General features: G+C 49.9%; 1 protein-coding gene across 3 annotated transcripts; it reads left to right on the top strand.

Annotated features, from left to right (window-relative positions):
• Positions 1 to 156: 156 nt before the first annotated feature.
• Ankrd46 (ankyrin repeat domain 46) lies at positions 157 to 25,169 on the top strand. Of its 3 annotated transcripts, XM_038343298.1 has the most exons (5): positions 193 to 210; positions 15,060 to 15,152; positions 18,471 to 18,806; positions 19,990 to 20,148; positions 23,524 to 25,169. In XM_038343298.1, the coding sequence occupies exons 3-5, from the start codon at positions 18,496 to 18,498 to the stop codon at positions 23,738 to 23,740; spliced, it is 687 nt and encodes a 228-aa protein (XP_038199226.1). In that variant the 5' UTR covers positions 193 to 210; positions 15,060 to 15,152; positions 18,471 to 18,495; the 3' UTR covers positions 23,741 to 25,169. The 3 variants fall into 3 exon arrangements, with proteins under 3 accessions (XP_038199223.1, XP_038199224.1, XP_038199226.1); XM_038343295.1 differs by lacking the exon at positions 15,060 to 15,152 and having other exon boundaries at positions 157 to 210; XM_038343296.1 differs by lacking the exon at positions 15,060 to 15,152 and having other exon boundaries at positions 164 to 205; positions 18,466 to 18,806.
• The last annotated feature ends 1,755 nt before the right edge of the window (positions 25,170 to 26,924 follow it).

Here is a 26,924-nt window from a genome sequence, read left to right as displayed (position 1 = left end):
CTCTCTGCGCAGCAGCAGCAGCAGCCTGATCCAGGGGCGGCCGAGCCGCCGCGGGAGCCTCCCGCCTGCAGGGGGCGCGCTGACACGTGGCGCGAGGCCGCTCTGCCCCGCGCGGGCTCCACCTCTGTGTCTGTCCGCGCTCCGCCCGCCGCCGCTGGAGAGGAGGAGCTGCTGCCGCTGCTGCTGCTGTCGCCGCTGCCTCGGGTGCAGGTACCAGGGCCGGGGCCGTGGGCAGCCGCTGGGCGGGAGCCAGTGACACCTGCCCTCCGGGTCCTGACGGCCGCTGGAGCCGGGCGCGGGTCCGATCGGCTTCCCCGCGGGCGATGCTGGCGGGAGGGCCCGGGCCAGGCCTGAGGGGTGGCGCCGAGTGTGCCCGCGGTTCTTCGGGAGTCCCCGGCACCCCATGCCCCACCCCAGACGGACAGCGACACCCCAGCGAGCCCCCTCGGTGCAGAGCATAGTTAGGAAAAGGAAATCCTTAGAGGGTCACAAAGGAGTCCGCAGTCTGGGCGAGTGCAGGCGCCTGTGAGCTGCCCACGCTGTCACTGCCCAGGGTACCCAGGGTAAGACAGGGTTTGCACCCTTCCCGCCTGGCCTCAGGTGATCATGAACTTTGACACTCGACACGCGTCGTTAAGAAAGCAGATCGTTTCGCTCCAGATTTCCCAACAACTGCCGTGGGGAAGAGATTTATTTATTCCTTACAGTGTTCCACAGAATTTGGAATTGGCTGCAGAGTGTAGTGATAAGCATGCACCATTGAAGGGAGTAACACTGCTTAATTCTGCAGAATGTAGCATTGGTACCTAGGCACTTCCTAAGGCCAGCTCAGTGCTGTGATGGTTTTTGTTACAGTAACAGCTGGCTGTCGTAGTCAGGTATAGTGCCCAGTGATGTCCCTTTTTTAACATCTTTGCCACAACCCTAACAAGTAGCATTTCTAATTTGCAGATAAGGAGACTGAGGCACGGAGTCTAAATCAACTTGTCCAAGTCCAGACAGTTGGCACGGGATCCGAGTCTCCCAAGACCCCACCTCACATCCACATTCTCATTACCTTCCTTAAGATTTTTGTTTGTTCATACAATTTGTAGTCTGAAATGATTTATTTAAGACTAACTGTGTGTGGCAGTGAACTCCTTTTCGTTTAAAGGGAGTTTGGTGAGGAAACAGGTTTGTCCTGTAAACCTTGTAGTGATAATAGAGTTAAACATCCCTGGTCCCCCTGCTTCAGTGTAGTGTGGTCTGAAGGGAAGCGGGTCTGTTTTGTGTTTACACACGATAGTTGTATTTACACACGATAGTTGTAATTTTGTCTCCACAGAAGTTCTAGTGCGTTTACCTGGCACATGCAGTATTATGCCAAACCGAAGAATTTTTTTCCCCTCCCACAGTAAGCTCATGTTTTCCAGGACACTGGGGAGACGTGGGAGAGAAGCTGCCACGTGAGGAGGCGGGAAGGATTCAGGGCACATTCTGTGGAGCAAGGTCAAGGGTTTTCCGTGTGAGGCTGGAGATGGCTACTTCCCAGTCTCAGAGAGTGGGGCTTTTGAGATAAAATACCCCGACAATGCAACGTGAGGGAGAAAGGCTCGTCACTCCAGGGTGCAGTCCATCCTTGTGGAGTCCTGAGAGTGGCAGGGACTTGAAGCGGCTAGTCTGTGACAGCCACAGTCCAGAGCAGAGAGAGGTGATGGGATACACGCTAGACTTCACCTCCCTTCCGTTCAGATGCTCAGCTCCTGCAATGGTGCTGCCCACAGGACGGGTCTTTCCATCCTGATTGACCTAACTGAGGAAATCCCTCACAGGGATGTCCAGAGGCCAACCTAATCTAGACACTTCCTCATGAGACCCCCTTCCCAGGGGCTTCTTTCTTGTGTTAAGTTGATCACTAATGCTAGCCATCATGGGGTCCCGACTCCATAGCCGTACCAGGATTTAAGAGTGTTGTCAAGGTTCATGCAGCACACATACAGCCTGTCTTCTGTGATGGGGCAATTCTAAGACCCAGAGACATGAAGGTAACTCAAGTCCTTGATCTAATGGAGCTAGCATTGTCTGGGAAAAATGGAGATATTTTATTATGGGGATATGGAAATGATGATTTATTAAATATGGGGATATTTATTAATGGGGAAATATGGGGATTATTTTAAACAAAATAATTTGTTTAAAAATGGGAATATATTCAGTTGGATGGTAACATTTACTAAGAAGAAAACAAAGCCGTGAGGGAGGAAGTGCTTGGAAAGGAGCTGTGGTTTTACAGGAAGAGTCAGCGCCCAGAGGGGCGCAGAGTGGGATTGAAGGCGTGCAGGGCAACCCTGCAGCCATCACAGGGGCCCAGAGGTCTGCGCAGAGGACGGGAGAAAGGGACGAAGCCTGAAGCCGAGTGGATGCTGGGGAAGGCTAGCTTTCACTCATGGAGACAGAGATGCTCAGAGGGATTTGAGCAGAAGGATGAAAGGTCCCAACTTAATGTATTCAGGCCTGACTGTCAGAGCAAAGGCAAAGTCAGAGAGGCCAGGTAGGAGCTACCGTAGTCATTCATTGATCCAAGACCCCCTCCTCCATGGATGCCTGAAACCCTCAATAATGCCGAGTCCTGTATACAGTGTGCTGTTTCCCTTTATACACATCATATGATAAAATTAACAAAGTAGGCGCAGTAGTAGATTATTAACAGTAATAAAATAGGACAGTTAATAGCATTATGCTACAATAATCGTTACATGCATGGGCTGGAGAGATGGCTCAGTGGTTAAGAGCACCGGCTGTTCTTCCAGAGGTCCTGAGTTCAGTTCCCAGCAACCACATGGTGGCTCACAGCCATCTATAAGGGACCCAATGCCCTCGTCTAGTGTGCAGATGTACACAGATGTAGACAGAACATACTCATGTACATAAGTCCATAAGTCTTTTTAAAATATGCATGCGTATGACTCTGCCTGTTTAAAAGTCTAAATGTGTTCGCCGGCTCCTTGTGGGGTCTGAGGTGGTAAAATGTCTGCATGATAAAACAAAGCAGGGTGGAGGTGAGGCTGTGGCCGTTGCAGCATGGGCCACAGGCATTGCGATACCCATGCCGAGGCGATCGATCTACGCTAGCCCAGGTGGCTGCTAAGTGACTGCCGTCAACAGGACCTGCTGAACAGAGGGGTGAGTCATGCCTAGGCTGGGTCAGAGCTGGATGTGTAAGATTTCATCACACTGTTTGGCATGGTGTGTGGTTTAGAACTCATGAATTCCTTCTGGAATTTTCCATCTCACAGAAGTTTGGTAGTTATAATTTTGTTGACCAATTTTTATTCAATACGACAAAAATTTCTGATATTTAAATAAGTTGAAAAGAGGAAAGACGTATTTTATTTCCAGCTTAGAGATTTTAGTCTGTCGTCTTCGCTCTGTGACTTCTAGGGCCTTTGTGAGACAGAACATCACAGAGGTGGGAGCAGGTGGCAAGGCTGCTCGTCTCGTGGGGACAGGCAGCCGAGAGAGAGCCACACGCTTGCAGTGACTCACTTCCCCAGCTGGACCCACGTGCGGAAAATCTCACACTCTCCCCAAATAGCCCATCAGCTGGGAAACCGGGCCTTGAGCCTTGGGTGGGAACACTTCATGCCCAAACCATGACAGGTTAGCATCAGGAGGCTGTGGCATCTAGACTAAGGAAATGAGAATGGAGCCGTGGAGCCTTTTATGTTCAGTGATTGATGTGATTAAGAACATTAAAGGCACCAGGGAGGAGACGCTTTGGAATATTTGAGGGGCAGAGGGTAAGTGTAGGGGCCGGGGAGAAAGTGATCAGCCGTGACGTCCACTGATTTGACAAGCCAGGGGGATGGAGTTGAAAAGGGCAGATGCCGTGTTAAGGTCACGGCTGAGATGCTTTTCCCACGAGAAATGAAGGAGTGTTATGGCAGAGGCAGCTGAAAGGCTGAGCACCCGGACACGTGCCACCCTGTAGCCCTGAACAATGTGGGGAGTGGGGACAGACACCCGCAGTAATGTGCAGTGCGCCAGAGCCGCGCTGCCTGTGCAGCAGCTGTGCTCATACACATCTGTTTAAAGATTAGACATGCGTCCTGGCTGTGGTATCTGTGCTGCACAGCCCTCAACACTCTGATGCTCTGGGGTTCACCAGGAATCGCCTAGAGTCTGTCATCTAAGTTATCGCGCAGGTAACTAGAAGAAAGAATTGGAGCAGAAGCCTGCAAAATTGAAAATGAGACGTGAGTATCCAGGGACCCCAAAGCTGGTTCCTTGGAAAAATCAGTAGAGTCAATAAGTCTGTGGGCAGCTGAAGGAAAAGAAAGGACCGAGATTGCTAATGTGAGTGAGTAGGCCTGGTGGCCCATTCTAGAAATCCCAGCACTTAGGAGGTGGAAGGAGGAGGATTGTGAATTTGAGGTCAGGCTAACCTGGGCAACACAGAGACACTGTCCAAGTATATACATGAACAGAAGGCCTTCGTCACAGATGCCATTACATGAAGAAGAGCCGTACTGTGCCCACACGTTGTATAGTCTAGATGACTGACAGCCAGAGCTAACTTTCTAAACTAGCCAGATGGATGCATGGCTGAATTCTGTCAGACATTTAAGGAAGAGGTTAACCAGTTCTGAGACGCCTCTTTATGGTGAATGCCTACCTCATTCTATGAGACCACTATTCCCCTGCCAAAACCTCACAGCAATTAGGAAGCTACAGGTGTATGGTGTACAAATCCTCCGCAAGTATTAGCAAATGAAATGATCAGCTTATATAGGATTATACAGCAACATCATTAGGCCAGAGAAGGGAAGCCTGGGGTCCCAGTAGATGTTTAGCAATGCAGCCTTCATTGGCTGAAGCAACCTCTTTGGCAAACTCAGTAAAGAGTAAAGAGGAACTTGTCAGTTTGGGAAGGAGCATCCATACACCCTTCGGCCGCCGTTGTACGCAGTGGTGAAGCTCTCCCATGAGGTCAGACACAGGCAGACATCTCTCTCCTCCGCTTTTCAATACAGTGGACATTCTGCCTGGCTAGCTACGGTAGGACATACAGAGTATAAAGCACAGGAAGGAAGAAATGCAGGTTCTGTGGTCATCTGTGCAGAGACTCGTATCAACCAGCTCCTAGAAGTGATGCGCAAAGCTGGGCTGCGGCCTCCGTACAGGAAAGCTCTGGGCCACCTTCCAAAGGCACAGCATGGAAGAAAGGAGTATGAAGATGGATTTTATTAAAATTAGATTTTTTTTCCTGCCCTGGGAAAGATGCCATCAAATGAAAGGCAGGTGGGGAAGGACGGACTGGAAGGATGTATTTCTAAAAGATGCACGTGATAAAGGGCTGTGACCCAAAATGTAGGAAAATCTTAAAACTGTACGATTAGGATGTAACCTAGTTGAAGGGGCTAAAGACTGTGGCGATTAACTTTGGTTGTGTGTGTGTGTGTACACATGGCACACCTGTGGAGGCCAGGGCACCCCTGGAGCTGCTTTGGTTGTGTATGTGTACATTTGGCACACCTGTGGAGGCCAGGGTACCTCTGGAGCTGCTTTGGTGGTTGTGTGTGTGTACACTTGGCACACCTGTGGAGGCCAGGGCACCTCTGGAGCTGCTTTGGTTGTGTGTGTGTACACTTGGCACACCTGTGGAGGCCAGGGCACCTCTGGAGTTGCTTTGGTGGTTGTGTGTGTGTACACTTGGCACACCTGTGGAGGCCAGGGCACCTCTGGAGCTGCTTTGGTGGTTGTGTGTGTGTACACTTGGCACACCTGTGGAGGTGTTTCTCCCATTCTGCCAAGTGTGTCTGGGGCTCGAACTCAGGCTGTCAGGTGTGGCAGCAAGTCCGTTTACCAAAACTCTGACTGTCTCCATGGCCCTGCCTGAGTAGTTCTGTTGTTTCCTCTGAGACTGGGTCTCTGTGCAGCCCTGGCTGTCCTGGGACTCCCTGTAGGCCAGGCTGGCCTCGAACTCAGAGATCCCTGCCTCTGCCTCCTGAATCCTGGGATCAAAGTCATGATGGTTAGTGGCATTTATTTGTTTGTTTTATGAGACTGTGATATAATTCCATCATTTCCATCTTTCCTCCCTCCAAACCTTCCCTGCTCTCTTCCAAATTCATACATACACATGCTGAGCCGAGGGCATGTTCAAGGAGCATTAGATTAACTGCGGTAGGAGGCCCTCCCTGTTGTGGGTGGCACCATTTTCTAGGCGGATGCTCCTCCATGTGTAGGAGTGGGAGAGCCTGCGTAGTTCACTGCTCCTGCTCATGGCTGTGGGTGCGGTGTGGCCAGCTGCGCCAATCTGTCCTGGAAGTCGCTTCAGTCAGGGTTTTATTCCAGCACCAGGAAAGGATGTCGAGGCGAAGACCTTAGCAAACACCATCCAAGAAGATAGAAACGTCAAATGAGCATAGCGTTGTCAAGGGAATGCAGCCCAAAGCAAAGCTTAGGTGCTGCTCTCCACCTAGTAAAATGCTTAAAATCCAGAACGTGAGTAGCATGGGATGTTGTTGGCAGGAGTGTTTACCAGCTGCCTGCTATCATGGTGTTTGGTTGTAACCCCACCATGATGGGAGCCACGGCAGAGACAGGAGCACCAGGATGTCGTGGCCAGCTTCCACTGCATAGTAAGGTCGAGGTTGACTTGAGCTACGTGGCAGAACATTGCCTTAAAAGACGAAAGGCCAGGAACGAAGTTTAATGATGGCATGTTTGCCTGCTGTGCAAGACTCTGCACCACGAAACAAAGTATAAATTGCCAGAGTCGAATTCATTACTGATGGGAAAGTAAAATAGTACAACCCACACCGCAAGACCGTGTGACAGTTCTTACAGAACCCACACCGCAAGACCGTGTGACAGTTCTTACAGAACCCACAACGTAAGACCGTGTGACAGTTCTCACAGAACCCACACCGCAAGACAGTGTGACAGTTCTCACAGAACCCACACCGCAAGACAGTGTGACAGTTCTCACAGAACCCACACCGCAAGACCGTGTGACAGTTCTCACAGAACCCACACCGCAAGACCGTGTGACAGTTCTCACAGAACCCACACCGCAAGACCGTGTGACAGTTCTCACAGAACCCACACCGCAAGACCGTGTGACAGTTCTCACAGAACCCACACCGCAAGACCGTGTGACAGTTCTCACAGAACCCACACCGCAAGACCGTGTGACAGTTCTCACAGAACCCATACCGCAAGACAGTGTGACAGTTCTTACAGAACTGCGTATTTCTGCCACACAAGCTAGAAGTATCCTTTGGTAGGACTCCAAAACATGTCCACACAAAAACGTGGACATAGGGATTTACAGCGCCATTGTTCAAACGTGGGCGAATGTGGAATCAAGCAGTATGCTCTTCAGTAAATGAGCGGATTAGCTGACTGTCCATCCACACAATGTCCTATCACCCGGTGCCTTAAACAAGGGGACCAGTGACCGGGTGAAACAATAGAAGGTGCCAATAAGTGTGGAGGACCGTGCTGACCCTCAGGTGCCGGCCTTGAAGCTGGCTGAAGAGACTTAGCACAACTTTGCTGGCGGGTGTCCTGTTTGGGGGTGTCCGGGGGGACTAGAGCAGAGACTGAAGGATGTAAAAGAGCCATCTGTAAAGTGGGGAATAGGAGTGCTGGGTTAGGCCCTTGTGGGTTAACCACCTTGTGGGTGGTGGGAGTTAAGTCCAGGAAGGGTATCGAAGATGGGGATGGTGACGTCACACGCCTGAAGTCAGCTGGTAAACAAGAATTAAGTGCTAAACAGAAGCCTGGTGGCAGGGGGTCTGTGAGCGCTGCGGGAGGGGCTTTTCCTAGCTGCCACGACCTGAAAGCAGGCTTTAACCTGTCTGTCTCCTCCGAGCCTCTGTAGACGAAGGTACAAAACATTCTGATTTCAGATCATTTTCCAAAATCCAAAACTCGTGCATTTAGAGATGTAATTTGTTCCATGTATTCAAAAATAAGAATGTATTATAACTTTTGAAGCCTATGAGGTCATCGTCTTTTGAAAGCCTTTTAAAGAACAATTTTCATGTCACAGTGATCTTTTCCGAACAATGTGGTTCTCTTGAGCGCCAGAACAAAAGTTCAAAGGAGCAGTTGTTCAGACTTTTAAATAAAGAGCTGTTGAGTGTTTTAGTTTGTCACGCCCCTGGTGACAGGTCATACAGAACATTTTAAAAATGAGGACGTTTACCACGTTACCGCCGGCCTCCTTAGTGTTAGTCACAGTGCACGTGACTAAATGCTGGCTTTAGGAGACTTGGGTAAGAGCTGGAAGAAAGCTGAGGTGTGTAAGGTAGCTCTAACTGGTGTCCATGCGGCCGGGGCCGTTTTCCAGCACTGGGGGGCGCTTCCTGCAAGACAGTGCCTCTGGCCTCGGTACACACACGCACACACGTCAGTCCAGGGATCCAGTGCCTCTGGCCTCGGTACACACACGCACACACGTCAGTCCAGGGATCCAGTGCCTCTGGCCTCGGTACACACATGCACACCTCAGAACTACCCCACCTCATGTGCGGCGTTCCTAGAACTAGTCTAGGAGCCTGCCAGCCTCTGCTCCCGTCTCTGAAAGGTTCCCAGAGCTTGTGGAAGGAAGATGCCCCCTTCCTTCGTGTCATTAGGATGGAGGCTTTGCATGAAGGAGGGGACCTCCAGCACCCATGCGTGTGAACTCTGGATTTTCACATTCACAGTAAGAATTACGCGTTACTGAGATGGACAGACAAACCCAGAGGCTCTTCCCTTGCTTTATGCCGGTGCCAGATGTAAATGTGAACTTGAAGATGAGGTGGGTGGCATACCACAGCCCTGGGACTCAGGAGGCAGAGGCCGGAGGATCTGGGGTCTGAGACAAGCCTGGTATCTAAGGCAAGACTCTGCAAAACTAAACTAAGAGGAGGACTAGATGGCCCACAAGGTGGCGCTGTTGGGCCGTATGCGCAATGCTGTTAAATCGCTGTTGTCTGCAGCCTGACCTCCCAGGGCCGTGTAAGTGCAGATCATGACCTGAAGGGAGTCCTTGCTGTGAGAATTTCAAACACCACATAATTGATTACATAGTAACGATTCTAGAAAACAAAGGTATTAAACGGTCCAAGCTAGCAGTGATTACTTTTATGAGAATTTATTTAGAACTTATTTAAATCTATTATCTTTTCTAAAAATTGAGTTGTGAGTAAACTCTAGTCATTAAAGCAATAAATACTATAAATATTTCCAGAACACATCAGACATCCCTGGTTAGTGTTTTTGGTTTCTTGTTGGAAGAGAAAAAAAAAAAGTTGGGTAAGGGTTCAGTTGTCATCCCAGACAGTGAGAAATACTTGGGAACAGCAAGTCCAGGAATCCAGTCACTTCCTGTAAAGCAGAGGATATTTCCAAAGGTTTTTAGCTGTTTTTCCACAAAAACTTACTTTGTATTCGGTGACAACAAGGTTGCTTCGGAACACTGGTGCCCGGGCGCTTCCTGCGGAGCAAGGGACAGGCAGACCTCCATTGTTCTTGGCGGGAGGGAGTCCCTTTGGAATGTGGAGGTCAGGCTCAGACTCTTGGATGGGAGGGATTGCCAGTTCGCCATGTGAGAAGGGATCCCATGATCAAACACGGTGACCTGATGTTTTATCAGACAGTGAAGCCTGTTTTTCCAGAGGTCCTGAGTTCAATTCTCAGCAACCACATGGTGGCTCACAGCCATCCATAATGAGATCTGATGCCCTCTTCTGGTGTGCGCAGATGCATCCAGGTAGAACACTGTATACACAATAAATCTTTAAAAATATCATTCAGTAACTTATACATTTCTAGTTAATCTTTCCCTTTGCTGTGTTAATTAAGTTTTAATTGTGAAATAATTGATGGGATGGCACTGAGGAGGTCACAAAGTTTGAATCTTAGGGCTAGGCTAGGAAGCAGTGCAGCTGGGAGAGTCTCACCTCGACGGGGGAAAGCCCTGGCTTTGCTCCTTAGTTCTGCACAGACTGGGTTTGGTGGCACACACCAGCTGCACAGCCACATTCGAGGCCAGCCTGGGCTACACGAGGCCGTGTCTCAGAGGGGAGAACAGACTGAACTCCACACGTTTGGATGTAGAGTGAAAACATGTCTTGGCCGTAGATCTGCGTTCATCTAAACGTTGCTTATTTTGAATGTCCGTCTTTAACGTCAGAAAACAACGCCAATGTCTTCCTTCAGTGCACTGCGCTGTGCTCAGAGGACTGTCCAGTTTCTTCCCCAGCGTCTCATACCAGAACCTGCAGAATATGGTCAGCTGTCCCTCCTTCTGAGCGCCCACAGTGGTGGCTGCTCTTGCAGAGGGCCTGGGTTTGGTTCCCAGGACCGGCTCAGGAGACTCACAGTCTCCTGTAATTGCAGATCCAGGGTACCTGACAACCTCCTCTGATCTTCAAGAGCACCAAATACATATTTAAAAACTGTTTTTAAAGGAAAAAAAATGAACCACAAATGAGTATTTGTATAATTAGCTTTATTTAGGAGAGATAACTCAAACCTTACAAATCACATTTTAACCATCAATAGGGTCGATCAAGAGTCCTAAAAATAAAAAAATAAGCTTTTAAATCAAACTTGGTTTAAGATGAACCACACACCAGACTTGAAGCTTTCACAGTGACACCAAGCTTGCTGTCATTGTTTTGGTTGAGCCTTAAAGAGAGGAGCCGCGTTCACAGGTACAGCCAGCCTCACCTGGGCACCAAGCTGAACACTGAGCCTCTGCCAGGATATTCAGACAAATGGCACCCATTTCTTGCCCACTAGAAATGTGGTCTGAAGTTGTACGACCACCACGAGCTAGTTGCAAAGTTTGTTGTTCCTTCCACAGAACTTGCTGGGGTTCGAGTCGGGGTCAGCACTCCCCCAGGGACCCCCATTCCCTAAGCATGAGTTTTGTGTGGATGGTTTGCTCTGAATTTCTTGACTGAATGTGCAGAGTTGCACGGGCAGTTAGAAATACTGTAGCCTAGGTCTGAAGCTCCACTCTGCCCCAGCAGGGCAGTGATGGGCCCACCAACACCGCTGGGCCTTGGAAATGGTTAAAATCACTGTTGGGAAAAAGAGCCTGAGGCGATCGTGGGGTCCCCTACACGTTCCCTTGCCTGAGATCTGTGGATCTGTGGACTTGGGTTAGGAACAGTCGCTGCTCACTGGGAGATCTGTGGATCTGTGGACTTGGGTTAGGAACAGTCGCTGCTCACTGGGAAATCTGTGGAGCTGTAGATGCAGGGTTATGGGCAGTCATTTGCTCATTTGTTGAATTATCTTGGTTCGTGAAGTAACCAGACTAGCTAACAGAGAAAACAATTATATTTTTATTTATTATAAGGGGCAAATTCACCAAACTGGAATGAGAAGTCAGGTCAGCTGTGCTGCTAGGAAACCACTGAGAGAGAGAGCACCTGGGTCCCAGAAAACCACACCCTAATTTGGCCCCACCTCTTAAAGATAAAGGTTGACCAAGATTCCCCATCAGTCATTGCACACAGTGTCAGGATTTGATGGCTTCCTCAAACTCTTGCTGTGTGGCTCATTAAGGTTATATTCTATCTGGAAGCCCCTGGATTCCTTTACAGAGATGACAGTAACCAGTAGGACGCAGAAAATCCAGGTGGGATCCATTTTCCGCAGCGCCTCTCTCCTCAGCCGTAGACAGTGTGGGCCCCTCCTGGCCACCAGTCTTTGTTTACATTTTGCTCCAGTGTCTTAGCTTTAATCTCTCCCCCCCCCCCCGCCCTTGCAGTTGCCCCGTAGGTATGATGTCATCAGAGCATTTGAAACCCAGTGACTTTCAAAGTGAGAAACAAATCGATACAGTATGTAGGTTGTTGGCATTGGATATGGAAACAGATTGAAGGTCATCAGCACAGTCCGTACCAAACAGAGCATCTTCCTTTGCTGCCTGACCACCGAGAATTTGATCCCAGACTTCTCCACATTGATCCGAGGCTGCGGGTCCAGAGTTTGGGATATAAATGGACAGGCATGGTGGGTGGAACTTTCCGTCACGTGAGCGCCTCTCAGGCTTCCGCCCAGGACTCCTTGCTGGGTTGTTGTTTGGGTTCAGGGTTCAGGTCAGAGCTGGTTGGCATGGGAGACGGCCAGCTGACTGCTTCACCCCAGAGTGAGAGGCGGTCAGCACTGCACAGGCACCCCACCCCACCCCAGACTTGACCCCGTACTCCCGTGACAGTGTCCACATGTCCGTGCCCATCCATGGACCAGCCCTTTAAACCAGCGCCCTCTTGAAGGGCGGGGTGCTCCCTGGGGCTCGACGGCCTCCACCGCAGCTGCTCATGTTTTCAGGCCACCATGTTTGACTCTGCAGAGCCAGTTCTCCCCACACACACACACATTCCCCACCCCTGCCCCCACTAGAAGTCACCTCATTGCTGGAGGCCACTGTTACCAAGAGACCAGTGTGCTTTGCCTCCACATGGAGAGGGCCCTGTACTCAGCATGGTGTTGATGTGGACTGAGGGCTGAGCTATACAGCTAAGGAGCCCAGCTGGCTTTACTCTTACTCCCAAGCAGCGTAGTGCCAGACACGTTCCGCGGTGGCCAAGGCAGCTTCTAGCAGAAGGAAACCTGGCTCTGCAGTTGTGCGATTGCCCCTCACGTGAGCCGGGCTTCACGTCTCCCCTCCTGCCTCCTCCACCTCAGAATCAGCCCTCCTTGTGTGGGCTTGACTTTCAGGTTGGCGTTGAGGGGGTGGCATTCGAAAGCTGCGAGTCAACTGTTCACACCGAGTTAGTGCTCCCAAACTTTGCACTGGGATGGGTCTTGTCAGGTGACCCTTTGGTACATCCCAGGCCTTCTGGTTGTCCTTCCAAATGCTTGGTCGTACAGAGCCCTATAAATAGCTGGACCCTCAGAAAAACGACTCCAAAGATGACTTTGTTATGTTCTTTTTTGCGTGTGAAAGAAGACACCATTGGATCCAGCAGTCTTTCAAAGTTTTTAGGTTTTCCTACACATCAGTGGTTACGTTCCTCACCATTTATCTAAGAGAAAAGAAGAAGCAGCTTCACACAACCTTTAACCAATTCTTCCAGCAGCTCCAGCGTGCGGGTGGCTCCGTAAGTGAAGGAAGGGGCTGCTGCCCAGCCTGACGACCCACGTAGCTCCCTGGTGGAAGGAAAAACAGAAGTTATCCTCTGCTTCCCTCTTGCACGCCATGGTGCTCTGTGGCAGATACAAACAAGGCGACACCTCTCCTGAAAAGCTCTGCTGTGACCACAAATCCTGCCGCAAACCGAGTGTCCTCCAGGAGGACGCTCACTGCGAACAGCCATGGTCTGTCCGTCACAAGGCACAGCACTCAGTGAAAGGGCAGCCGCATGCACAACCTTACATGAAAGAGACGTGTGCCGAGTGAAAAGGAGCCAGGCAAAGGCCACGTGTGGTGCTGTGGTGTCACTCACGCCGTCCTCTCCAGTGGTTCCAGAGGTGGAAGGCACACAGTGGCTTCTCAGGGCTGAGAAGATGGCAGGAAGTAGGAGCAGGCCGGGCCCAGGGTTAGGAGCACTTGCTGCTCACACAGAGAACCACGATTTCATTCCCAACCCTGTGTGACAGCTCACAACCATCTCTAGCACCCTCTTCTGGCCTCTGTGGGCACCATGCATGTAGGTGATGCTCCAGCATGTATGTGTGCATACACGCACACGCGTGTGCACTCAGGCAAAAACACTGATACACATAATAAAATAAGTGAGCCTTAGAGACAAAGCAAGAGCAGCATGCCAGCCCCTAGTGTTGTGAACACTGTGTTTGGGTGTGTCAGTGCTAACTGTAATGTCCTGCATCCTGGGCGAGATGTTCCATTGTGGGTTTGTGAGGTGCTGCCATCGGGGACGCTGGAAGGAGACACGGGGGCTCCTGAGTTATATTACAGGGGTCTGTAGGTGTCTTCAAATACATTTTATTGTAAAGTCCCAACCCCTGGGGCAATAGTTAACTTGAGTTCTGGTTTTTATTCAGTTTAGGGGAAGGTCTAGATTTCTAGTGGTTGATGTATGAGTTGAGGTTGTTGGGGCAGCTGTTCTGTAATTCAGGCTGATGTGTTCATGTAACATTAGACATGGACTCACCTAGCTCTGATCTGCAATTTGGACGGTGTACTTGGTTACCAGCACTGGTATGACAGAAAGGCTGAAGCCTGGCTTTTCCTGTAGACCAGAGGGGACAGTAGGATGTCTGGGATGTAACTGTGTGGTTTGTCATTGTACTCCGCAGAAGGAGCTCAGAGTGCTCTTACGTGACATGAATTCACTTTAGAACATCCCCTCTCACCTTTCATCCTGAGAACTCAGGCCGAGTCCGTGCTAGAGAGACCACAGGTGACAGCCTGCTTCGCCACTCAGGACGAGAGGTGGAGAGCGCTCAGAGCAGTTGTGCGAGAGAATCGAGTGAAGTGGAGCTGATCAGACGTTTGTCCAAATTCATACGGAGCCCAGAAAACTAGAAGCAGCAGAGGGCCCTGTGCATTAGCGTGTCTTTAGGGTGCCTCTTGATACCCTGTGGTCCTTGCATGCAGCCCCCCAGCTCCAGGCCGGCACTGCTGGCTCCCATGCTACAGTCTGATATTCACATTGTGAATAGAGCCTTGCTGGACACTGTTAATGGTTTCTCTGTGTGCATTTATTTAAAGGTGCTGGATAGTAGTGTTGCATGACCAGTAAAAGATTAATGCAAGTTTCACCTTCATGGTGACTCTGAGATTTGGACTTTATATGCAGCCGGCTCACATGATGCATTTTAGGCACACGGTGAATTGATTGATTGGTTGATTGATGCTCTTTCTGTGATCCAGACTGGCTGCACAGCACCCTGTTTTCACAGTTCTTCTTAAGAACTGGGTGATCAGTCAGGGTATACTGGTGTACAGAGAGGCCACCCAAGCGGGCCCAGGGGAAGCTGAGGGTGGGCTGGCAGCAGAAAGGACAGAGAGTAGAACACTGAGTTAAATCCAGGTGGTTTGCTTTAACGACAAGCTTTGGCTGTTTGTTTACCTTTTCCCCTCTTATTCTCTTTCCCAGTGAGCTTTGTCCAGTGGGTGATCCCTTGCTTAGCTTGTGCAAAACCCTGGATCCAAATTCTGTGGCCCTGCAACAGTGAAGCCAGAGTTAAAGGTTAGCCTCCATATATTTTGTGGAGAAGATGCTTTCAGAGTTCCAGAGGCTGAGTGTGACTTCCAGAACCCTGTTCGCTCCCTGTCGCTAACCCCCGTGACTCTCCACACCTGTGCTTTCTTCTCAGCGGTCGCAGCTCCACTCACACGTCCATTGTCCCTTCTCAGTGCTGGGGGTGGGGGTCAGGGGGCTGGCACGTTGCTGCTTCACCTCAGGCCATCTGTGGAATGTGCACGGCCCCTTGACCTGCTTGTGTGTCCCGGAACTCTGCGTTCCTTCTCACGCTGCACCGTGGCTGTAGGGGAAGCTCCTTGTCATTGTTGATCCTTCTGGGTTCATTGCTGCTGAACCTTATTAGGAATTCGACACAGCTTTGGGGCCACCAAGGAACTGTCTTACCTCTCCCCTGAGGTGTGTTCTGGGGCAGACTCCTTCACAGCCTGTGAACCCTCACTGACTGCAGCCTGCACTAGGGCAGGTCCCCTCCCTGACCGAGGGGAAGGCGCTTTCTGCCTGTGGAGTCTTAGCTGAGGCTGAGGTCCAGCAGTTCCTCCAGGACAGAAACCGACTGACTTCCCTTCCCACCCAGCAGATAAGAAGGGCCACATCCGAACCCAGCCCTGGGCCACTCCGGAAGATTCCCAGTCTGCATGCCTGAAGGCCTAAGTCAAAACACCAGTAGCTAGGTTTTAAGGATCATTTCTTACAGGGTGTAGCCAACATGTCTTGGCTTTGGACAACACTTGGAATATGCTCTCTTGTTTCCCAGACAGTTTGTGTTAGGCTTTGTTTGTTTCTGTGACTAGTGCAGAAGAAACTAGAGAATGCGCCCACAGAACTGTTAACTGTTTTACTAAATGAATTCTTATTTATTTACTTATTATGTATACAATATTCTGTCTGTGTGTATGTCTGCAGGACAGAAGAGGGCACCAGACCTCATTACATATGGTTGTGAGCCACCATGTGGTTGCTGGAAATTGAACTCAGAACCTTTGGAAGAGCAGGCAATGCTCTTAAACACTGAGCCATCTCTCCAGCCCATTAAATGAATTATTAAGATGGAATTACATCTTTCATCTGAGTGAGAAGACAAGCACTATGTGGAAACTATGCCTTTTTAAGTTTTTAAAATACTTTTCTAGACCTATTTTGAGTGTGTGACTGTTCTACTCCTGCGTTTGTCTGTGCACCACGTACGTGTCTGATGCCCACAGAGGTCAGAAGAGGGCACTGGGTTCCCTGCAGCCGGAGTTCTGGATGCTGTGAACCACCACGTGGGTGCCAGAACGGACCTTGGTTTTATTTAAGAGCAACAAGTGCTTTTCTTAAAAAGTGATTTATTTATTTTTATTTTAGGTGCTTGGTGTTTTGCCTGCAAATGTGTCTGTGTGAGGGTGTCGGATCCCCCAGTACTGGAATTACAGGCTCCTGTGAGCTGCTGTGTGGGTGCTGGGAATTGAACCCAGGTCCTCTGGGAGAGCAGCCAGTGCTCTTAAATGTTGAGCTAAATCTCCAGCCCTGGGGATTAATTTTTAAGAATTTATTATTTCATCAGGGTGGTAGTGGCGCACACCTTTAATCCCAGCACTCAGGAGGCAGAGACAAGTGTATCTCTGGATTTGAGGCCAGCCTGAGCTGCATGCGTCACGAGCCTCTGGTCCTCATGCTGTGTTATATCAGTGCTCTTCACCTTGACCTCTGTCCAGAGCTGTCCTTACCAACTGCTCAACCTTGGTGTTGTTCAGCGTCCCTCTCCAGGTCCCCTCTTCTGTCACTGCTCTAGGTCAAGATCCCATCATTTCCTGTCCATTGACTGACTGACTGCTTGCCTCTAGTCTTTCCTGTCTGACCCTCTACATTCCTGTCCAGGTCATCTGTCTGAAAGCCCAGGAAGACTGCCGTCCCTGTAGGGACTCTCATGGGAAGTCAGGTAGTGAAGCTTTACCTTGATGTTGCTATGGTTATGTAGCATTCAGTAAACACCCCATGTTGATATCTGCTCAGAATAAGTCCTGAGGATGTATGGGCTGATGCCTGCCTCAGAGCCAGGGGCAGCCGCAGAGCTCTGGAGTCAGGCAGCCCAGGCTGGAGAGCTGAGAACCCTGGCAGACTCAGTGCCCGTGGGAGGGGGGTTACAGTTGGTCGAGTACCCTGTGCCATTCCTGTTCCAGAAAGGCTTCACCTGGGAAACTGTGAATGGGCCTGCTCTCCAGGGGCTGGCCAGATGCTTCAGAAGGTCAGGGTGTGCACAGCCAAGCTTGGTGACCTGAGTGTGGCGCCTGGGACTCACGTGGTAGAAGGAGAGCACCTACTCTCACAAGTTGCTCTCTGACCTTTACACATGCACCATGGCATGCACACATGCATTGTGCACAGATATGCACACATGATAGATAAATAAATTTTCTAAAAAGAGCCTGCTCTGTAAATGCCCTGTCTGCCTGTTTTCTCTTTAGAAGTTCAAAGAGTGAGGCCAGAGCTTGAAGCTGAGTGTCACGTGGCTGAGGCACACCTGTGGCCGAGGCACACCTGTGGCCGAGGCACACCTGTGGCTGAGGCAGGGCAGTGCTGGGCTCGGCTTAGGCTTTCTCAGGCGTGGTGTCTCTGGAGCACCAGTGGGACTTGGTGCTGGAGCTGCCTGCTGCGTGCCTGATCTCCAGGAGATTCGGGCTGTAGGACCACGTGGAGTGGGGATTTGGGTGGGACTGGGAACAGCTGCTGCTTTGGCCTCATTGCTGTTCTTAGATACCAGGAGTGTGACAAAGTCAAATACTCAGGTGACGGCAAAGCAGAAGATGGTTCATTCTGCAAAAAATCTTTGGGCTTAATGATGTTTTTAAAATCTGTCTGTTAATTCCTTTAACTTTTAAAATGAAGTCTTAAGTTTTGCCTGAGATCCAATGTGCTCTGGGTTAATGCCGTTACTGTATCGCGTCTCCTGGAGGAAGCAGGCGAGAAGAGCAATCACCGCTGTTGGACAAGGCGCCGGCCGCAGTGCTGTGCCTGTGCGGACGGCTGCAGCAGAGCTTACAGCTCACGGGTGTCTCTGGCAGTGAACTAAATCTGAGCAGTTCTCTTTTAGCTTCAAAAATATTTCAACACCTTTTTGAGATTAAACAGTAAAAGAGAACTTTATAGTAATTTAACACCATTTTGATCTGGCAGATGTGAAAAAAAAATCTTTTAGTGGGCAATAAAACATAATTGGTGATTTTGTGGTTGTTGTCGTCTGGTGAGGAAGAGGCCAGGAAGCGCAATTGTCTCTGACCAGCTGTCTGTCCTCAGCAATGTCCCCTTCCTTACCTCTCCCTGCAGGACTGTCCACCTGCCACATCCGGCCATGTCCTACGTGTTTGTCAACGATTCTTCACAGACTAACGTGCCCTTGCTTCAAGCCTGCATCGATGGGGACTTCACCTATTCCAAGCGGCTTTTGGAAAGTGGCTTTGACCCCAATATCCGAGACAGCAGGGGCAGAACAGGCCTGCACCTCGCCGCGGCCCGAGGGAACGTGGACATCTGCCAGCTGCTACATAAATTTGGTGCTGACCCACTGGCCACGGATTATCAAGGCAACACTGCCCTCCACCTGTGTGGCCACGTGGACACCATCCAGTTCTTAGTCTCCAATGGACTCAAAATTGATATTTGGTGAGTTCTTTGCACCTCTGAAGGTGGGCCATTTCTTCCTATGAGCTGGGGTCTCATCATCTGCTGGTCCATTGTAACGATGAGTTCAGAAAGGCATTGAAGACTGAAGCCTTTATAGGGGAGTGTGGGGATACCAGGCCAGCCCTGGAGCGTGTGTGCGTGTGTGCTCGTGTGTGTGTGTGTGTGTGTGTGTGTGTGTGCGCGCGCGCATGCGTGTGTGTCTAAGAAATAAGCTGGTTCCTGTTGACTAACTGTAAAGTGTAAGCCAACAGAAGCAGGAAGAGGGCTGTTCATCAGCCTGTTATAACTCACAGCAAGTTCTGTTCCAGTCTCATCTTCATTTTCTATTATTTTTAATTTTTTTCATCCAATTATTTCTATGTTGAGCACTTCCGCCCCTGCTCCAACCTTCCCTTTTTCATTTTACACATGGAATAGGTAGGCTAAGAGGTCACACAGGTTGTAAAAGGATGGGACTAGAATTTGACCTAGTTCCTCTGCAGAGCTGGCCTCATCGTAGCCCTGAGGCCTGCATCCTCCTCAGTCTGTAGTTTGACGACACTGTGCAGCTTTGGTTCCGTTTGACCCAGTGTGTCTGCTCTCTATGTGGGAAAGGCCAGCTCATCTCAGTGCCGAGCTTGAACTTTTAGCTGCAAGCTTCTTGCTGCCCTGGCCATCTGGATCAGCATGCCCCCAAATGTTTCTGTGACGACAGGCAGAATGGGACAGGAGCCAGTGTGATTTGAGGTCTGTTCTGTTCCTCTTAAGCATTTTATATATATGTATATAAGCATGTATGTGTGCAAGTATACATGAATATATATGCATAATGTGTACAAAGACTGAGTCTAGAGGTATGTGTGTGTACACATACATGTCTGTACGTACACATGAATATACTTACAACGTGCACAAAGACTGATTAGACTTTCCAATTCATCCTTAGGGTGTTCTCTTTTCTCTTTTATTTACTGACATTTGTTCTTTATTTTTTCTAAATGTTCTCTTTTCCTTTCCTAGAAGGACAATCCAGTAGTTCAATGATCCGTTTCTGGCTTGCTTGGGTCTGCTCTGGGTCTGACTTGTGAATCATTGGCCCACACCTTTCTTGCTGGTAGCGGCCAGTGGGGGCTGGCCGTGTGGCGTGGCCACTGCACTGACTTTCTCTTTGTGGCTTTTCCAGCAACCATCAAGGCGCCACCCCTTTAGTTTTGGCCAAGCGCCGGGGCGTGAACAAAGACGTCATCAGGTTGCTGGAGTCTCTGGAAGAGCAGGAGGTAAAAGGGTTTAACCGAGGCGCACACTCGAAGCTGGAGACCATGCAGACCGCGGAGAGCGAGAGGTACGGAGGGCGCCCTGCTCGCCCTCTCTGCTCGGGCGCAGAGCTGCTTCTGAGCTGCTGCCTGTTACTTCATCCATGTGCTGTGGCTTCAGATTACAGTTGCAAAACTTGACCAAAGTATCCGTGGCCACCGTGTTCCGTTAGCTACGGCACAGTGCCCATGTTGGAGGAGAGACAGGGAAAAGCAGGGTTAGAGGGAAGGGGCTTCCGAATTTTAAGTGTGGGTCACAAGAGTGGGGTTTATTAAGGAGAGGTAGACAGACAGGCGGGGTAGCATCCCAGGACGGTGGCGAGCGATGGGAGCCGAGCAGGGAGACTGCGAACACTGGCACTCCTGTGCCAGACGCACACCTGTAATACTGGGACTCGGGGCTGAGGCAGGGGAATTCTAAGCCAGCCTGGGTGACATAGTGAGACCCTGATATGTGGGTGTGAGGGTCTCAGCTCCCCTCACGACTGTACACAAGCGCACATAACTCAGGCAAATGAAGAGAGTAACTTTCGCATGAGTTGGAAGCGATGAAATTTGGGCTTCTCTCTATAACCAGAGCTCAGATGTGGGGGCTGGCGAGGTCCTCAGATCTGACTGCTTTTCATCAGTCATGGAGCAAGGTGAGGGCAGTGAAGGGCTGCAGGGTGGGCTGCCCTCTGGCCCCAACACTTGGTGGGCAGAGCCAGTAGCCTGACCATGGAGTGCCGTGGAGTCTGGTGGGCTGCCGTGGTGTTTCGACTTTTTGAAAGTGAGGTCAGTGCTGTCGATGGTGTAGTACATGCTATCCCTTCCCAGCGTACACGCCGTCCCTTCCCAGCATACACGCCTTCCCTTCCCAGTGTACACGCCGTCCCTTCCCAGTTTTCAGAGGGAACACAGCTGAGAACTGGTGTCCGGTCACCCAGGCCTCCATTGTGGGTCCCATACACCATTGGGCCACAAGGGCCAGCTCTGACGCCTTCGCAGCCAGGCCACCTTCCTTCTTCCTGTGCTGGCCGCTGGGTTCCACTGTTGCTTAGCTCTGCTCTGTTACTTAAGTCTTTCTGTTGTCCTAAAGGAGCTGTGGGTCCTCACTGAACTGGTGAAGCCCCGAGCTTTCCTGAAGCCGACAGGCAGGGAGCCGGGAGTCAGACACGTCTCACTCTGCAGGGAGGAGAGTCCACAGGCCAAGGGCACTTTTAGCAGTGGTTAACTCTGCCTCTGCAAAACAACGGGAAGCATAATTTCATCTTCTGTAAAATAATAGGTTACTTTAAGCTTCTTTTAAAGATTTACGTGTGTCCCTGTCTGAGTGTGTGGGCATTTGTGTGTGCTGCTCTGCGTGTCTGTGCTCTACTGGAGAGGCCGGAGACTCCAGGTGTTCATCAGTCACTCTCCGCTGAACCCAAGGCTCGTGTTTTCTCCACTTCTCCCCTCTCTCGGAGCTGGGGTTACAGGCACATGTGGGGTACCTGGCCTGTTGGTGGGTGCAGGGATCCGAGCCCCAGTCCTCATGATCGCACACAGTGCTCAGAGCGGCTGTACACTTCTCCAGCCCGAGCTTCTCGACGGTGAGGAACATCCAGAGTGCACGTTTCTCTTGATGTGTTTTGGAGAACCCATTTTTGATACTGGCTAGTAGGACTCTTTATCAGAAATATACTTGGCCTTGTTTTGCCTGTCCTGATTGCTAATTAACTAAGGTGTGATTAGTTGTGTGGGCAGTGCTGATCGTCAGGGGGTCTGTGTTAGCCCTGTGGACACGAAGCTCCCGAGTGTAGGTTACTAACACTACTGCACGGTTCTCCTTCCTGCTCCTCCCCCGGTGCCACCAGAGCTGAGATCAGCTCATTTAAAAACGACTTTATAAAACGCAAATCAAAAGCACAGGTTTTTTGGCATAGTATTTAACTTTGCAGACAGCTGCAGTGGGCTGTCAGTAGTACTGTGGAGGCTGTGGGAAAGTAGACCCTCTGGAGACAGCATAGAAGAGTGGGCCACTTTGGAAACCAGTCTGACAGCTTGTTAACACTTACACAGTTACCATGTGACCCAACAGTGCCACTTCTCAGCACACACCAATTGCTCATCAGCTAATGGAAGCATAAGCATCACCTGTTTACCCAAGGGAGTGTTACTCTGCCGTAAAAGTGAGTAAAGTATTGGCAGATGCTAGGGTTGGGATGGATACCGGAAAATGCTCTATGGGAGAAGCCAGGCATGAAAGGTCACAGCCTCTTTATTTTGTTGGTGTACAGTGTCCCAGATAGGGAAATTCACAGGGGAAAAATAGGTTAGTGGTTACGAGGGTCAGGGAGAACAATGGGTGCAGTCTGCGACTAGCTGTAGAGACTTGCTAGGGTTAGACCCTAGAGATGGTTCACACCTTTGAAAATCTCAGAACCACTGAGTCGCATAATTAAAAGATGAATTTAATTTAGCCAGGCAGTGGGGCCATGACTTTAATCTCAGCCCTAAGAGACAGAGACAGGAGAATCACTGTGACTTCCAGATCCTCCAGGGCTGCATAAAGAGAAGAAATTTTTAGCATGAATCATGTCACTAAACAGAGTAGAGGAAAATACAAAGGGATGAGCCAGGCAGGTCGCTTAACTGTGACCACCTCCAAGACAATGGATTTACTGTGCTGTTCTCCACGGGCTCTGGGAGACATAGGGACCTAAAAATCAAGTTAGCTCCCCTTCTCTGTATATTATTATAAACTCAGTTTTCTTCCTTTAAAAAAGTATTTTATGTGTATGAATGTTTTGTCTGCATGTATGTGTGTACATCACATGTGTGCAATGCCAGCTGAAGCCAGAAGATCCCTTGAAGCTGGAATACCAGCTGCTGTGAGCTGCCGTGTGGGTGCTTCTGAAACAAGATAGGCTTGGGTTAATGTCTTGATGGAGACAGGCATTTGACTTATTTCAATGTCTCTGCTTGGGGATCTTTCAAAATGTTTTTTTTTTTTTTTTTGACAGTTTCATACATGCTTGCAATGTATCTTCATCATACTCATTCCCGGGTCCACTTCAGTAATCTTTCAGCTCAGGCGGACGAAACTTCAACAAGGCCAAATTTAGGGTCTTTGTTTTGACTTCTCAAAGTGCTGCACTCCCCCCACACCCTTTGGGACATCCTGACTAGGAGTTTTAACTTGCCTGCTGGAGCGAACCAGGGATCCAGTCATTGCGGTTATCAGTTTGTGGTCTAAGACCGATACACGAATTCTCAGGAGTTTGTAGACAGCACTTTGCTGGGCCAGGGTATCTCTGCAGGAAGTTCTCCAGTACAGCACCAGAGGGCTAGCCTTCTTGGTACTGGTACTGTAGCTTGTCTTGCTCTGTGCTTTACGGGTGAAGTGTGTTTTCACGCCCCGCCCCCTTCTCTTCCTCCTGCAGTGCCATGGAAAGCCACTCTCTGCTCAACCCCAACCTGCAGCAGGGCGAAGGCGTCCTGTCCAGCTTCCGGACCACATGGCAGGAGTTCGTGGAGGACCTGGGCTTCTGGAGGGTCCTGCTCTTGATCCTGGTCATTGCTTTGCTGTCCCTGGGCATCGCCTACTATGTGAGCGGGGTACTACCCTTCGTGGACAACCAGCCTGAGCTGGCGCACTGAGGGCCAGAGAGGAGGCAAGGCCGTCAGCACCGGCCTTCTGTTCTTAGAGCATGCGGGCTGGTTTTCGTTTTGGATTTTTACTTAAAACGTGACTCTTTCAGGAGAATGAAGTGTTCCTTTGAACTCGTCCTGTGGTGGGTTATCCTGCATCCTCGGACTGCCACAGCCTGTGTTTAAAGAGTATCTGCCCCAGGCCGAGGCTGGGGAGGCCTCACAGCGGGGACCCCACCCTGAGGGAGGAGCAGTGACCCCCCGGAAAGCAGATTGGTTTTTTCTTTGATTCCGTTTTGTCCATGGATTTTGTCAGAGCCGAAAGTGAAACTTTCAACTTAAATTTTTTTTTTTTTTCTCACAACCTAAATGGCAAATTAGAGCTGTCAGACTGAGTTTTAAAGACTGCTTTCAAGCTACTCACACGGCAGACAGGTCTTAAAAATTAACAGTCTTTAACATGGATGGTTTGATCTAACATTTGGTTGCTGTGGGACAATTTTGATTCATTCTAAGCTGATGGCAGCATCTGTAAAATTCAGCCTGTAGAGTTCACTCCTCAGTCCCCAGACTCCTCCCACTTTATTTTTGAGATGTCCTACTCAGAAACTATCAGGAAACCCTTTGTAGTGCGTGGGCACTAGAGAAAGGATCCTGTCCTCCACTGTCACCCGTCAGCCTGCTGCGTGTCACCGTTCATTACAACCCTTGGTCCCGGAACGCCGTCCACATCAGCTAGTGTCCGACAGCAGAGGTGGAGGAGTCCGTCGCCTCAGGAGCCCCGAACAACGTCATGCTGGAGTCACGGTTCCTTTCTGCTGTGTGTAGGTGCATGATGTGATAGGGGTCTGGACCCAACTACACGGTAGCCTCTTAGAGTGTTTGGAAGCCCTGTGCCCGCAGTTCTGTAATATACAAGTCATGTTTTATGTTATTATGGAGGCTTAATAATTTTTCATTAAGTAAAATCTGAAACCCACAGTAAAGACTTGGTGGTTTTGCTTTCTGTAGCAAAGACGCCAATAGTTGACTCTTTAAAGTGGATCCTTCCGCCAGCCTCTGGCTTGCTGGTGTTTTCTCCTCTACTTTTAGACACCAGGTATCGACACTTTCTCTCACGTGGCTGTGTCCTAGCTGAAGGAACTGCTTCCCAGCCCCTGACGTCAGAATCAGCCTGCAGAGGCTTACTCCAACTTGATCCTGTTTGGTGGAATGCAAGGAGGGAGAGCAGGCGTCTGCCTGGAGACCAGTAGAAGTCAGGTTCAGAGTGTGTCCAGAACAAAGCGCTTTAGAAGTAGCTTCCCATAGATGTGGATGTCTGGAACGTGTAATGCCCTGCATCTGAGTTCCCTGCTTCCCGCCCTGTGCTGGTTTCTTTGCATTGTGTGTTCTGCATTATTTGTTCAGTAATAAATAATAAATTTATTGCACCAATAAATGAAGTTATAAGTCCTTGATCACCACCCATTCTCTCAGTGTATCACGTTTCAGGATTCTATAATAGATTGCAGTTAGCTGTTTTAAAAGCCAAGCGTTTCAAGCCCTGGTGTAGACACACAACAATCGTAACTGCCACAAGTGCTCCTTCAAACACAGCCTCAGTCTGTGGCCTGTGTGTGAAGACTGTTCATGGAACAAAGTATGTTCAGCCACAGGAACCAAAGTCCAAATTGAAAGCTGCATGGATCAGGAAATGTATCAGTTCATGTCACTAGAAGGCCAGCAGCTGGGTAACCCCCAGCGCGTGAACACACACGCGCGTGCACACACACACAAATACACAAAGAATCTTTAGCTTAGGTCCTCTGTGCTCTGGGCTCTGCCTTCCTGTTGCTGGGTCTTCGGGCTGGTTCTGGGGTGTGGGTCGAATTTTCGGGTTGCATCCATGTCTGAAACTAGTCCAAACTCTGTTTTACTTTTAAATTTTTATGCATATAGGTGTTTTGCATGCATTTATGTCGGTGTGTCACATATATGTCTGGTGCCCACAGAGGTCAGGAGAGAGCACTGGATTCCCTGGAACTGGAGTACAGGTTGTGAGCCACCATCTAGGTGCTGGCAATTGATCCTGAGTCCTTTGAAAAATCAGCCAGTACTGTTAACCACTGAGCCCTCTCCAGCCCCAGTGGGGTATTTCCTTGCACACCTTAAGCTGGTTAAGAGCCCTCTGTGGCCCCATTCCAGTTCCTGCCTCAGCTTCCTTCATTTATGGGTTGTAACCTGCAAGAGGAAACAAACCCCAGGACTGAGACAAGAGGCTCCCAAGTCCAAGGCTAACCAAGTAGCATCCTGAGACCCAGACAGACACCCACTGTCCAGGCCTCCATTGCACCGCAGTGCCTGGCAGAGCCCTTCCTTGTGTCTCCCCGTGTCCTCCACAGCTTTTCCTGCCTCTGAAGAGACTGAGTGGAGAGTGCAGCACACAGCTGGCTTGCTCAGCAGCCACTCCTGGGGGTGGGGGGGGGAGGGTTACAACAGGCTCCTCCTCCTCTCTGTAAAAGCACATTCTTGTTTTTACCTTTTCTCTGTAAGGATTTATTCTCCCTCCCACCTCCCACAATGCTGCTACCTTGGCTTGGGCATCGTTTTAAAATGTCTGATTTGGTTTAAGGATCAATTTGAAAATAATTTTTAGGAAAATGATTTTCTGGAATTATATTTTGCTGGTTGTGGTGGCGCACACCTTTAATCCCAGTGCTCGGAAGACAGAGGTAGGCAGATCTCTGAGTTCAAGGCCAGCCTGGTCCATAGAGTGAGTTCCAGGACAGCCAGGTGTTGTATGTTTTACTCCTTTGACTTTTTAAGGGGCCCACCACCCAGCTCCCAAATATAAACGCCCAGCGTTAGCTTGGCTTGTTTCTTACCAGCTTTTCTTAAATTATTCCGACTAACTTTTGCCTCTGGGCTTTTATCTTTATTTCTGTAGACCTTTCTTTGCTTCTTTCTCTGTGGCTTGCTGGGTAGCTGACCCCTGACGTCCTCCTCTCTTTGTTCTCTATTCCTTGCTTGCCTTGGTTCTCCTATTTATCCTCTCTGCCTGCCAGCCCCGCCTATCCTTGCTCCTGCCTGGCTATTAAACCATCAGGTGTCTTAGACAAACACAGTAACAGCTTCACAGAGTTAAACAAATGCAGCGTAAACAAAAGTCACACACCTGAAAATAATACTCCCCAACAGCGAGGGCTGCGTAGAG

The sequence above is a fragment of the Arvicola amphibius genome, chromosome 9, assembly GCF_903992535.2.
Source record: "Arvicola amphibius chromosome 9, mArvAmp1.2, whole genome shotgun sequence".
Lineage (NCBI taxonomy): Eukaryota > Metazoa > Chordata > Mammalia > Rodentia > Cricetidae > Arvicola > Arvicola amphibius.
Note: the sequence above shows the minus strand (reverse complement) of the source record. Positions and strands in the feature narration are given on the sequence as shown.

What these genes read in the sequence shown, in the direction of transcription:
- Ankrd46 (XM_038343295.1), top strand. Translation starts at nt 18,496, where the DNA reads ATGTCCTACGTGTTTGTCAACGATTCTTCACAGACTAACGTGCCCTTG. An exon ending in GGACTCAAAATTGATATTTG is followed by an intron (nt 18,807 to 19,989) that starts GTGAGTTCTTTG and finishes TGGCTTTTCCAG; the next exon opens with CAACCATCAAGGCGCCACCC. An exon ending in CAGACCGCGGAGAGCGAGAG is followed by an intron (nt 20,149 to 23,523) that starts GTACGGAGGGCG and finishes TTCCTCCTGCAG; the next exon opens with TGCCATGGAAAGCCACTCTC.